The 12773-nt window shown below is 47.5% G+C and overlaps 1 protein-coding gene across 1 annotated transcript; it reads right to left on the bottom strand.

Annotated features, from left to right (window-relative positions):
- Positions 1 to 249: 249 nt before the first annotated feature.
- Positions 250 to 4708, bottom strand: Nkx1-2 (NK1 homeobox 2). The gene is made up of 2 exons (XM_005064287.3): positions 4463 to 4708; positions 250 to 2995 (listed from the first exon to the last, which is right to left on the bottom strand). The coding sequence occupies exons 1-2, from the start codon at positions 4662 to 4664 to the stop codon at positions 2283 to 2285; spliced, it is 915 nt and encodes a 304-aa protein (XP_005064344.1). The 5' UTR covers positions 4665 to 4708; the 3' UTR covers positions 250 to 2282.
- Between the last annotated feature and the right edge of the window lie 8065 nt (positions 4709 to 12773).

Raw genomic sequence — 12773 nt, 5'->3', positions numbered from 1 at the left:
AAACCTGATGGGTAGGTGATGATTTAGTCAGTAAACCAGAAGTTAAACTTTTTTCAAAGATGCTTTGCTTTTGCTGAATATGTCTGTAAGAATTGTCTACTAACATACTTACTTCGTGTACATCTAGCGAGGAGTATCATTATTAGCTGTAACGTTAGCTGGTGAGAAGTGGGGCACATGTACGCATCCTTTGATGATTATACAATTATTAAGTTTTGCCAATAATGAGCAAGGAATAATTAATCAAAATGATTACAAAAAGAATTTATTAGGCCACCATATCAATAAAAACAAGTCTAAGGAGTTAGTCGGATCGTTGCTGGGCCTTTTAAAGAAGTCCAAAGTCAAACACTTCAGATATCACCCTCTGACAGTGTAGAATGAGGAAGGGTTTCAGCGACATCACAAGGCTAGGTCTCCACTTCCTCTGAAGTCTATGTTCCGGCCCTAGGAGAGCTGGAGTGAAATGTTTCCCACTCAGTACAGGAATTTGACCTCCTTGTCCAGATCTTATCTTAGAGCATTTGAAGTATCTGTTCACAGACCAGGGATGCTGTTGTTGAGAACAAGTGGTCACTGGCGGACAGTTTACCAGCATGAATAAAATTATACTCCCTACTGTAGTAACTCCACTTCTAATCTCGTCTGGCACCAACTATCCATTGAGAAGTTACGATGCAGTGTTTGGGGACATTATTCTTCAGAACAGAAGGGGAAAAGTCAAATTATCAAATGCACAATGAAATAATTCATACTCACAGATCAAGTCCCAGAACATGGAAGTCGTCATTTAAGTTGAAGAATGGAGCGATATTTGCTATCATTCCTCACAATAATAAAGCTAATTATTTCAAGATTATAATGTTCATAATTCCAGTGTGTGTTTTTAATCTAAAGCTGTTGACCATTAAGTTTATTTTTTAATGGTACAGGCTGCCAAGTAATTGTAAGGAATACAGCATCCATTTAGGTGTTGGCTGGACTCAAGCTATCAAAAAAGTAAGGCTGGAACACAAAATACGGTAGAGATGGGGTCATCTGGGTCACTGAGGTGTGACTACAAGACCAAATAACACAGAAAACTAGTATTTCAAATAAAACCAGCAAGGGAGCTTCACAAACTACCTTTGCTTTGTTTTAACAGGGAAAGAAAGCAGCAGTTAGAACAACCATATCCTTGAGCCCAACAAGGTTTTGGTCTCCACAACAGCTCTTTGTATTTGGCAAGTATTTCTTTCCCAGCCCCTTACAACTTTTGCTTGTTCACGGTCATGAGGAGGGAAGGAAAAAAAAACCAAAAACCTATTTAGAACAAGAATTGTTTTCAAGTCAGAATCTCAGGTATTCCGAATGTTACAATTGGGCTTTGAAAACTGTCATGCCTGACTGCAATGCCTGCGGGGGGAGCTTGCTCTGCTCCTACTTGTCAGTCTGAAAGTCCATGAAGATGCAGGATGGACAGATGAGCACATCACAACAGCTCACACACAGACTTCACCATAGCCTTTGGGTCATCCCTCCCCTTACTGTTCTTTTTCTGCATTTAGGGCACTGCTGTAGTCCGTCCAAGCTGTTCTCAAATCTGCTAGGTAAGAGTTTGCCCAGGTCAGTCTAGGCACAACGCTGAAAAACTTTCTGGCACACATGGAGTGTGCACACAGAAAGCCAGGCAGCCTGTTAGCATCAGTAGCTAGCTCAAGCCTGAATCTCAAACGAAGATCTAGAAATGCTGAGTTACACATCTTGAAAACAGTCCATTCGATAGCTGCATCTACCTTGGGTCCAACTTGCTTCAGCTTTGTTCAGGATTTGAGAGGAAGTACTGTGTTGAGCCAATTCCACCACCAGGAAGGAAAGTTCTTCCTCTCTGAATGTACTGGAATCTTTAAATATTCAGTCTTTGGTGCTACCAGCTGGTGCCCAAGGCATCTTGAGTCCCCCCTATCTCCATCCTGGGAACCCTTATTGGCCTGGTATTGAATACCCGGACCTTTTAAAAACAGAGCCCTGGAAGTGAATGAAAGTGAAGAGCGACGTCCAAAAGCTGGAAGATTTTAAGTTAGCTTAATCTGAACACTTTCTCGACCCCTCAGTGGCCTGTGTGATTTGGAGTAGAGCAGGTGTCTTCTCCTCGCCCTCTGGTGGCGTCACCCGCCGCTGGAGGGAAGGGGCACACAGACACCAGCACACCAGGAGGGGGCGGTCAGTGCCCCTCGGTGAAGCAGGGATCCACACCACCATACTGAACACTCGGGAATCCCGATCCGACTGGAGTACCGGGCTTATAGGTGTGGGACATAGAAAGGGGTCAGATAGGAGGGCCCAAGAAAAGGAGTGAAGGGACTCCCAGTGGCGGCTGTCGTCAGTGGGAAGGAAGAGGAAGGAAAGAGGACGTTGGTCGCGGGATAGGTGGGGAAAGTCTGGAAGGGCAGAGCGCCCGGAACCGGTGGGCCAGGACTGCTCCCGGTGCCACTGCCACAGGCCCCCGCCGCCGCGCCGGGTGTCCCAGGCTGTGGCGTACCACATCCCGCCTGTGCTGCGCCGTCGGCCCCCGGGTTCTGCTTCTTCCACTTGGTCCTGCGGTTCTGGAACCAGATTTTGACCTGCGTCTCGGTGAGGCTGAGCGACAGCGCCAGGTTCAGGCGTTCGCACACCGACAGGTAGCGCGTGGCTCGGAACTTGTTCTCCAGGGCCACTAGCTGCTCATAGGTGAAGGCGGTGCGCGCGCGCCGTGGCTTGGCGCAGCTAGGCTCGGATCGCCGGCGCCGGGACCGCAGAGAGCCGGGGGAACCGGGGGACGCTGGGAGCCCGTCCGCGCCGCTCTCCCCTGCTCCCGCTGCCACCTCCCCTGCTTCTGGAGAACCCTCGTGAACCCCCTGCCAGCGCTTCGGCCGCTCCCGCCGCTGCGCGCGCCCCGCATCCTCTGCTTCCTCCTCCTCTTCCGCTTCGGAACCTTCCAGAGGGGACGAGGGGCCAGTACCTCCGCCCGCGGCATCTAAGAGAGAAGGGCATGGTGACCAGAAGCCCGTAACAACTCTACCTGCCCGCATCCCCAAACCTTCTAGTCCTCCTCCAGAGCTTTCAGCTTCCCCTAGATCCAACTCCCAGTTCTGCCACTCTCCCCCACTTCGCCCTCTTCTGTCCCCAATCCGCACTTTATAGGGAGCAGATTCAGAAGTGCGGTATTCTCTTGCCCTTTACAAATCTGTCACTTACGTAGGCACCCAAAAAGTGCATGTTGGATGGCACCCCATATCAAGAAAGTATACTGACTTTATCAAGCCCAGAAGAGAGTTATCTGCAGTGCATTACGATATGGGAATGTCAAGTGCGTTTACTATTGAATCTCCCCAGTCCCTAGAAGCCTATTTTGGTGTGCGACGACTCCTAGCAATTAAAAAAGACGTTATTAAGTCCCCCTCCCCCAAAAAAGAGAAATCCCCCCTTTCCCATCTTCTCTCTCCGGCCCTGTTAATAGAGTTTCAGATTTGTCCGGGGCCTGATCGATAGATGTCATCTATTAAAGGTAAGTTTTAATCGAACAATATTAGGATCAGACAGGGAAAGGGGGTTTGAAGTCAGTACCTGCAAGCTGCGGGCAGGAGATATGCAGTCGCCAGTAATAGAATATCGATCAAGGACAGGGGGAGGGGAACACGGCAGGGAGAGACCATCCAAACAATTAATCCAGGCTCAGGACCGGGACCCAAACCAGGCCACCAGAGACGTCAGGGCCCGAGACAATCACTGCCAAACTTAGAAACGAGGAGCACAGGACTGTGCTGCATACAGCTTCCCCCAGGACCGTAGTCCCTAGGCCTTCGGAGTCCCTCCAAGGAATCCCATGCTCTTGTCCCATTCGGCATGAACCCTTCTGTCTTAAATCCTTCTAGCCACAAACTTTCCTGAACCCTTCCTTTGATGCCCACCAACTTCAAGGATGAGGTGGAATTGGAATGGTCTAGAAGAGAAAGCACCAAAAGCTTCCTGTCTGCCCACCCACAGCCCGGTTAGGTCCGGGAAAGGAGAAGGCACGGACTCTGCAGGTGTTTCCAAGTGGTTGAAAATCAGCACCTAATCCTGGCCCTGGTTGACTCATCCATAAAATAGGAGTGGTGTTAATGATACTATATACTTGGAAGGAGTTTTCATAACCTTTATCCCAGCTCCTAGTCCAGGTTTTAACACGTGGACAGGGTGATACATTTCCGTTAGATGTGTAGTCAGAGCTGTAGCGTTCAGCTCATTCACGGAGCAGGTGTTCAGGAATGCGGCACATACCTACCCTGGAATCTCAGCCCCATTCCTGCCTCTTTCCTTTTCCAAGGGGAGGGGTACTTCACGTCGCCCCCGCACGGGTGCGCCTTCTCTAGTTCCCAGGCCACCAGCAGCCATTCATCAGACCTTGACTACTCCACACACTCGGGTACCATCTTAGCTTGTAACCGCCTCGCATTCTTACCAGGGGTCTCCTGCGACCCGGGGCTGGCGTCCTCCCCTGCTTCCACCTCCACCAAACTTTTCTTGGCTTCCTGGACAGCTAGACGCACCGGCGGGAGCGGAGCTCGCGTGAATTTTTGCGGATCCAAGATGTCCAGGACAGAGAAAGAAATCTTGTGGTGAGAAGGGGCCGCCTTGGCCCCGCCATCCTGCCATGCCAGCATGCCCTCCTCCCACGGACCGGAGGCCGGCTGTGCGTGGTTGGGGATGGGCGCACTCAGGCTTGCTTTCGGCTGTGATTCGGTCACAGCGCTCCAATCTAGAACTGGATTTTCCCCGCCAAGTGAAGCTGGAAAGGGGGGCAAGGAGGCGGGGCGGGAGAGCAGCGGGGGGCTGCTTGCGGATTGGCACTTGCGCTGGCCAGACCCCTGCCACGTGCAGAGCGAGTTCGCAGCCGCCTCGGGACTATCCCGCGCGGCGCGGTGGCAGCTGCCCTGGACCAGAGGAACGCTCGCATGCCACTGCGCGCTCCCGATTCGAGGGGTCACGGTCGTAAGCTGCGTGAGCATCCTTCCATCCTTTGGAGACTCGTGAAGGGCGCGAAGGAGGCTACCATCTCGAGTATTCCCTCTACACACATCTACCTGACTGAAGTTTACTTATTTCTCTTGGAGCACTTGCCATCTGTCTTTGACCTGAAGATGTCACTGAGGCCAGGCCTGATCACTTCGCAATGATGCTTGCCGTATCTCATGCACCATCTGTGAGCCACAGTGGTGTCTTCAGGCCCATTTACTTCGAATTTTTAAAGACTCTGTATGTTTACAGTTTACAAAACCCTGGGGCTTTCTCACTCTCTTTTGATTTTCTAAGGATCCCTGTGAGGTGGGCGTGGCCTGGGACTACAGTCTCGGTTTCAAAGACCAGGAAAACGAGGTTCAAAGATGAGCAATGATCTGTCCAGGGTCTACAAGAGTCTGGGTTGGGTCAAGGCTTTTCTTTCTTTCTTTCTTTCTTTTTTTTTTATTTTTATTTTTTGCACATCCTGTCTTGGGAAATGGAGACAAAAAAATTCTCCTTGAACTGGAGACTCTTCTTTCCACCCCGAAGACCAGCAGGGTCAGAGGCCAAAGGGGGATTATAGGAAAGAAGACAGTGCCCAGCCAGGAGGGCCGCGGGCTCAGGGCCAGGTGGCTCGGCTGACCCGAAATGCCATATTCGCTGCCCACCAGGACTTCTTCACAGTCACAGATTCCATCATTAGCATCAAAAATTGACTCTGCTTCTGACCCCCATCCTTTCCCCGCCACAAGAAGGAAAAGGTTAAAAGATGCCCGCTGGTTTGAATTTAAGATCAGAGGAGAGATACGATTAAAGTGGCCCCATCTGCCCCCAAGTCTCCCGGGAGGACAGCCAGCGTTAGCGGTGAGGGAAAGCTTGCACTAGCCACACCCGAGGTACATTCCTTCCTTTTGTCACCGCTGTGAACATTAGGCATTTATTTCAGCGGCAAATTCTGAAGCATCCCTTACTTAGCTCCCCTGCCCAGGGCCACCTAGGACCCGCCGCTCCTTTCTTCTTTGCCCCATGCGGTTCCCAGACAATGTCTTAGCAATTAATATTGTCTGAGCAGGTAAGAAGTAGGAAGAGGAGGGGACTCTTTCGCACCAACGTGCTGGGGGCTACTAATCCTATCTGTTATTAAAGAGGCATCCTCGGGAGTGGGGGGGGGGACTAGCTCCTTGTAGCTTTTCTCATTCAAACCTTTCAGCCCCTCCCAGGGGTGGACACCACTATTCCCTGCCGACTTTAAAGCCTTGCCGAAATTCAAGCCAGCTCCAGTCCTAAAGCAAAGACAGATAGAACTTTCAAAGTGAAGGAAAGGAAGTGCCCAGCCCAAGCCCACCAGAACAACCCCCAGCCAAAGGGGTATGTGCCACGTAAAACTCAGGGAAAAGACAACCCAGAAACCCAGAGGTCCAGGCCCAGGGACAATGTATGCAAATCACAGATCCTTCTGGAATGCACATACTTTGTTTTCTGTTTGGATAACCCTTTCTCACCTAGTTCCCACATTTTTTTTTAAGTCTTCCGTTTTCCTCTCCCCTTCCCTCCCCTATTGACTCCAATTCTGTCTACCTTTCTGTGTGTGTGTGTGTGTGTGTGTGTGTGTGTGATTTTTCAGGATAGCTGGGAAAAGATCTCCCTAAGATCACCCAGGAATAGCTAAAACATTCCTTCTCTTACTCTTTTCTATGGAAAAAACATTGAGGCCATTTCACAGGACTGGGGGAAGAGCAGTATTTCAGAGGGTACCCACATCCCAAACCAAAGGACCAGGAAAGAGCCCCCCACACAGACACCATGACCAGACAGAACTTAGATTATTCCATTGCACTTCCATGGCCTTTTGTTATTGTTTAAATTATATAGTTTTTCCTTTCAAATGAGTCATCTTTTCCTCTGAAGTCTATGGTGCTAAATACAGAAAAGAGACCAAAAAAAGGCAGGAAGCAACAAATTGGAGAGAAAATCCAAGACATGGACAGGTCATGCTCTGTAACCTGAAGATCCTTAAGCATGCCTTCTTGTGATTGCTGTCTTCATTTTCTCACCATTTCTACTATGCGTGTTCAATACAGTGTGACAGGGAACCCTGGTTAGTGTTTGACTCTGGAAAATAAACAGCATGGAAGAAACACTGCTGTGTCTCACTCACTCAGCTTGGAGACAAACGCCCAAAGACCAGGGGATGTCTTTCTGCCGAGGGGAGAAGGAGGCAGAAAGTTTCAAAGAGCCTTTTTTTCTGGCCGCTTGTTTTGTATGGACCATAAGGCAGTGAAACCTCCCTTTGGGCGCACCTGGGAGATGAGTTGACCCACTAACATTCCGGCATATGTGTTATCCAGGCTATTTCTATGGAACACATATGTTCACATCTGGTAAGCCATTTTCCCTTTGTGCATTGAGTTGATTTGGCTGTTTTTTTTCTGTGTGTGAGTGTGTGTGTGTGTGAGTGTGTACGTGTGTGTGAGTGTGTGTGTGTGTGTGAGTGTGTGTGTGTGTTGTTTTGTTTTATTTTCTTCTTCCCCCAGCCTGGACATTAAAATTCTGTTTGAGTACTGTCTTTAAATTGCTTCGATGCTAGGTGGGTTCCAACTCTGACCTGTCCTGATGGCAAGTGATGGCTGTAACAAGCCGGGGATCAATATTCATAGCGAGTGTCCTGGGCTGATAACGCTATCCAAGACAAGGTTCACTATCGGTGTGGACAGCTGAGATATTGCACCATTAGGGATGTTGTGTTAAATAACCTGATCCATTTCTGGGACCATTTAATGAATTTCACAGCTTAGATAGTATCTTTAAGGAAATGGCAAAAGGCTATTCCGGAGGCACTGATGCAAATCAATGGTGCCAGGCTTCTCAAGCGATTGCATAAACAAAGTGGCCTGTAATTCCAGCACAGCCTTGGGAAACTGCCACCCACCCGGGGAGCAGGATTAACAATGGAGAGAATGTGCAGTGTATCCAGAGGGAGGGTGGGTGTTATTACGAGCTGCATTAAGCTCCCTAAGATAAAATCATATGTTCCTGAAATAAATACAAGTGAAGTTCTCTGTTTGAGACAGCCCACAGGTTAGGACACACATGCCAAAGAGACAGCTTCATCAGGCACAGCTGAAGGCCAAAGGGAGGTGTTGACTATGGAGATAGCCATGTATCCCTCTACTCGGGTACTCAACCTGTTTCCCCCAATCTATACAGTGGGAAGAAAAGAAAAAAAAGACTGGGCTTTTAAAGGAAGCCACTGGTAGAATAATGGTTTATTTACCTGACCCCAGGCCATCATTGCTAGAATTTACAATTTACATTTGGGGGATTGTTGCAAATTTGAGGCCATTAAGTTCTATTAAGTTCCAAGTCAACCAAAGCCACATATGAAAACCCAATAAAAGTAAGTTAAAAAAAAACCTGGAAAACAGCAACAAAAACCATAAAAAATACAAAACCACCTTGGAGACTTTTGTTTTGTGAAGGAAAAGTTCAAAATGTCACTTTCCTAGACCATGGTCTTAGCTCTTGGCTCAGCTGGCAGAGTTCTTGCCTTAGTATGCATGAACCAGTACTTGATGGTGCACACCTGTAATCCCAGTCAGAGGATCAGGAGTCTAAGGTCATCTTCCTTGGCTAATGGTAGAGTTCAAGGCAGCCTGGCCTACACGAGACTGCTTCAAGCCAGGCGGTGGTGGTGCACGCCTTTAATCCCAGCACTCAGGAGGCAGAGACAGGTGAATCTCTGTGAATTGGAGGCCAGTCTGGTCTACAGAGAGAGTTCGAGGCCAGGCTCCAAAGCTACACAGAGAAACCTTGTCTCAAAGAACAAAACAAGCAAACAAACAAAAAGACTCTGCCTCTGCCAGAAAAGTAGTTTTTTAAAAACAAATAAATAAATTATTCAAAACAAAAGCACAGACTGCCTGTCTTCCTCTAAACTGCAAACTACAAACATGTTCACATATTTCACTTTCTTGGTTGTTTTTTGAGACAAGGTTTCTCTGCGTAGCTTTGGAGCCTATCCTGGCACTCACTCTGTAGACCAGGCTGGGCTGGTCTCGAACTCACAGAGATCCTCTGCCTCTGCCTCCAGAGTGCTGGGATTAAAGGCATGAGCCACCAACACCTGGCTCATATTTCACTTTAAATAATAAAATTGTGTCTTTTGGAAATCTATAGGTTAAAAAAAATCAACTTGTTTTTGAGACAGAGTTGGTCTTCCTATGTAGCTCAGGCTAGTCTGGAACTTGTGGCCCCCCTGCTTCCTTCTCATCCTGAGTGCTGGGATTACAGAATCAACTCTGTATCTTTAAAATTTAGAGGAAATATCAAAGACGATTACTAAGCAACAGAGGGTTACGTTGGTCAGCAGAAGACATATTTATCACGTGGGCCAGGCTTTGGGCTAAGCTCTGTTGCACATTATTTCAGTTCTTCACAGAGGTTTTGAATCAGGTACTACTAGCTTGCAGTTGAGAAAATGAACTCAGAGGGGTTACATGGGGAACAGGCTCAGAATTGTTGGGGCTGGAATTTGAATGCAGTGAAATTTCAGAACCCTCTCTGATAATGAACTCTTTGAGGAAATCCACTCCTGGCCCCAGGATCTAACCTAATCTCAGCAGCTTGTCCTTAAAATTGCACAGATAGCTGAACTATGTAATAGGATATCCAAGAAAATAAGTGAGCCCGTGTATGACTGACTATTCAGAGGCAGACTGGATCACAGGTTTTAGGGACCCAGTTTGGGGGGGGGATCTTTTACATTCAATGTGTCATAACATTTTAAAGTGTCCTCAGGGGGAACCAGAGTAAGGGAAACTGTCAGGCAAATGGAAGTGCACTGGATGTCTAGGAAAGCAGAGAAATGGACTTGGGAGAATGTAAAAAGCCAATCGATAAGCTGAGGGAGTAAGAGAGAACTGGTGACGGGACCGACAGGAAGAGAAGAGGTCTGTGAGATCCGGCCTTTACTTTCTGTGCCAAGCTAACAGGGAGTGCCAGAGAAAGGTGTGTTTGCACAATGAGGATCAGGAAGCAGGGTGGAATTGTGTAAGCCCACAGACCACCTGCTTCTGGGCAAAATAAAACCCAGTTAGGAAGTTTCCTGTAAGGCACAGAGGTCAAAACCCCGTATGCCCTGAATCTGCACCCAGATCTTATGCCATCATCTCCTGCCCCGGTCTCCCACCTCTACAACTTATTTGCTTCACATAAATAAGTCTTCAGCTGTCCAGGCTATGACCTAACGGAGCTGCTGAACCAGGTGAACAAGCCAGCTTTCTGCAGAGCAGAGGCCGCTATTCAACTGTGTGGATGAACCTTGTAGGAATTCTGATCTGCACTACCAGACCTTCCTATTGACCAGGAAACAAACAACAAACCAGAACTGTGTTCTTTGTGATATGGGCAAAGTTTTATAGGCTGGCAACCAAATCAAAATGTTAAAAAGCAGGTTCTCAGGAGTGGGTGGGTGGACTGTGAGGTTGTCTGGGAACACATGAAGTGAGCTAAACTGATTTATTACTGGTGCTGTGTATTATCTGAGATGTTAAATCTTCATTGTCAACCCGACTGGATTAAAAAATCACCATGCACTCATGCCTCTGGGTGTGTCCGTGAGAGTGTTGTTACTAGAGAAACTTAACTGAGGATGGGGTAGAACTTCCCCTGGGTACCCAGACTGAGTTAAAGGAGAAAGGGAGCAGAGCATCAGCTTTCATCTCTCTCTGCTTCTGACTGTAGATTGGCAGCTGAATCAGGCTCCTGCTGCCACACCTTCTCTGCCATGGTGGACTATACCCTCACGCTCTGAGCCAAACCAAACCAATTTTTTTCCACAAGTTTCTTTTTGTTAGGTATTTGATGACAGCAATGAGAAGAGAAATTAAAACTATTCCTATGACGTTTCCATGGCTATTTTGATTCTTGTGATGTAGTCTTAATGTCTTCAAAAATCCCTGGCCCAGACGTCATATGAGCCATGTGTTGTTTCCTTGTCTATGCATGCTACCTCCAGAAAGGCTCCCCCTCAATGGGACAGACTGGGGGGAAGGAGCATTTGTGTTATATGATAGCCTATACCTGACCTGCCTAATAACTAAAATGGGTGCTGTCAGTTCTAGCAAGTGAGCTGGGCAGAAACCCAAGTGTGTGCCCTATGCCTATCTTCATTTTGTAAATCACCAGCATTGTTTCAAATTCTCCCTTTAAATTTTGTTTTTGTTTGTTTTTGAGACAGGGTCTCTCTATGTGGCCCTGGCTTTCCTCAAACTCACAGAGATCTGCCTGCCTCTGCCTCCTGAGAGCTGGAATTAAAAGTGTGTGAGACTATGCCTACCCTTTCCTCTAAATTTTGTTAGAATTAAATTGGCCAGAGTTGGACATCCCTGCCTGGCAAGGCCTTTGTCACTGTGCCTCGTCCTTAGACTGTCTTAAAGTCATTTGTAATTGAACCCATTTAATATCCTGGTCTGTAGGCAGAGTTTTTCTGTGTGTAGGCAGTTGTTTCCTAAATAACCACTCAGAGTCTTAATATGAATTACAAATGCTTAACCAATAGCTCAGGCTTGTTACTAGCTAACTCTTACATTTTAAAATAACCCATGTTTCTTATTTTTGCCCTGTCAAGTGGCAGTACCTTTATTAGCATGGCACATTCATCTCCTGCTCCCTCTGAGTCTACTCATGACTCCAGGCTCTGCCCTTCTCCCTCCCAGCATTCTTTCTGAGTCAGGCTATCCTCCCCCAATCTCTTCCTGCCTAGCTACCCACCAATCAGCTTTTTATTAACAACGAGAACAACACATATTTACAGTGTACAAAGATTGTTCCACAGCACTGGTCCTCAGTAGATTGAAGAATCAAAAGGAGTAAATGGTAGCCCAAAAAACATAACTGCAGAGCTTCACAGCTGGATGGAAATGAGCTGGAATACCACACTTTAAGAGGTGGTGCTAGGCCGGGCATTGGTGGCACACACCTTTAATGCCAGCACTTGGGAGGCAGAGGCAGGTGGATCTCTGTGAGTTCAAGACCAGCCTGGTCTACAAGAGCTAGTTCCAGGACAGCCTCCAAAGCCACAGAGAAACACCCCCCAAAAAAAGAGGTGGTGCTAGGGTAAGTTGGGACTTGGGGAGATGAACCAGTGGTTAAGTGCACTTGCTGCCCTTGCAGAGGACCTCGGTTTGATCCCCAACATCCACATAATGGTTCACAGCCGTCTGTGACTCCAGTTCTAGGGTATACAATGCCCTTGTCTGGCCTCCCTGAACACTGCACACATGTAGTACAAATTCATACATGCAGGGAAGCACTCATACATAGAAAACAGGAACAAATTTTATTTATTTTTAGGAAAAAAAGAGATCAGTCATTCAGAGCATTTGCAGCTCTTGCAGAGGACACAGGTTCAGTTCCTGGAGAAGCTCACAACAGTCTTTAACTACAGTTCCTGGGGATCCAATGCCTCTTCTGACCAAGGGCTCCTGCACACGCAGTGCATATGTATACATGCAGGCAAGACACTAATTCTTGTAAAATAAAACATACATTTATTTATTTGTTTGTTTGTTTGTTTTCTGAGACAAGGTTTTCCTGTGTAGCCGTGGCTGTCCAGGAACTTGATCTGTAGATCAGGCAGGCCTCGAACTCAGAGATCTTCCTGCCTCTGCCTCTTGAGTACCAGGATGAAAGGTGTATGCCACCACTACCCAGTTAGATATTGTTTAAAGAATACAAAAAAAAAAAAGGAAAAAAGTGGTGCACGCTGAAGC

The sequence above is a fragment of the Mesocricetus auratus genome, unplaced genomic scaffold, assembly GCF_017639785.1.
Source record: "Mesocricetus auratus isolate SY011 unplaced genomic scaffold, BCM_Maur_2.0 Super-Scaffold_4256, whole genome shotgun sequence".
In the NCBI taxonomy this organism is placed as follows: Eukaryota; Metazoa; Chordata; class Mammalia; order Rodentia; family Cricetidae; genus Mesocricetus; species Mesocricetus auratus.
The sequence above is the reverse complement of the archived record's forward strand: the minus strand, read 5'-3'. Positions and strand labels throughout refer to the sequence as shown.

What these genes read in the sequence shown, in the direction of transcription:
- Nkx1-2 (XM_005064287.3), bottom strand. Translation starts at nt 4,664, where the DNA reads ATGCTGGCATGGCAGGATGGCGGGGCCAAGGCGGCCCCTTCTCACCAC. An exon ending in CGGGTCGCAGGAGACCCCTG is followed by an intron (nt 2,996 to 4,462) that starts GTAAGAATGCGA and finishes CTTCTCTCTTAG; the next exon opens with ATGCCGCGGGCGGAGGTACT.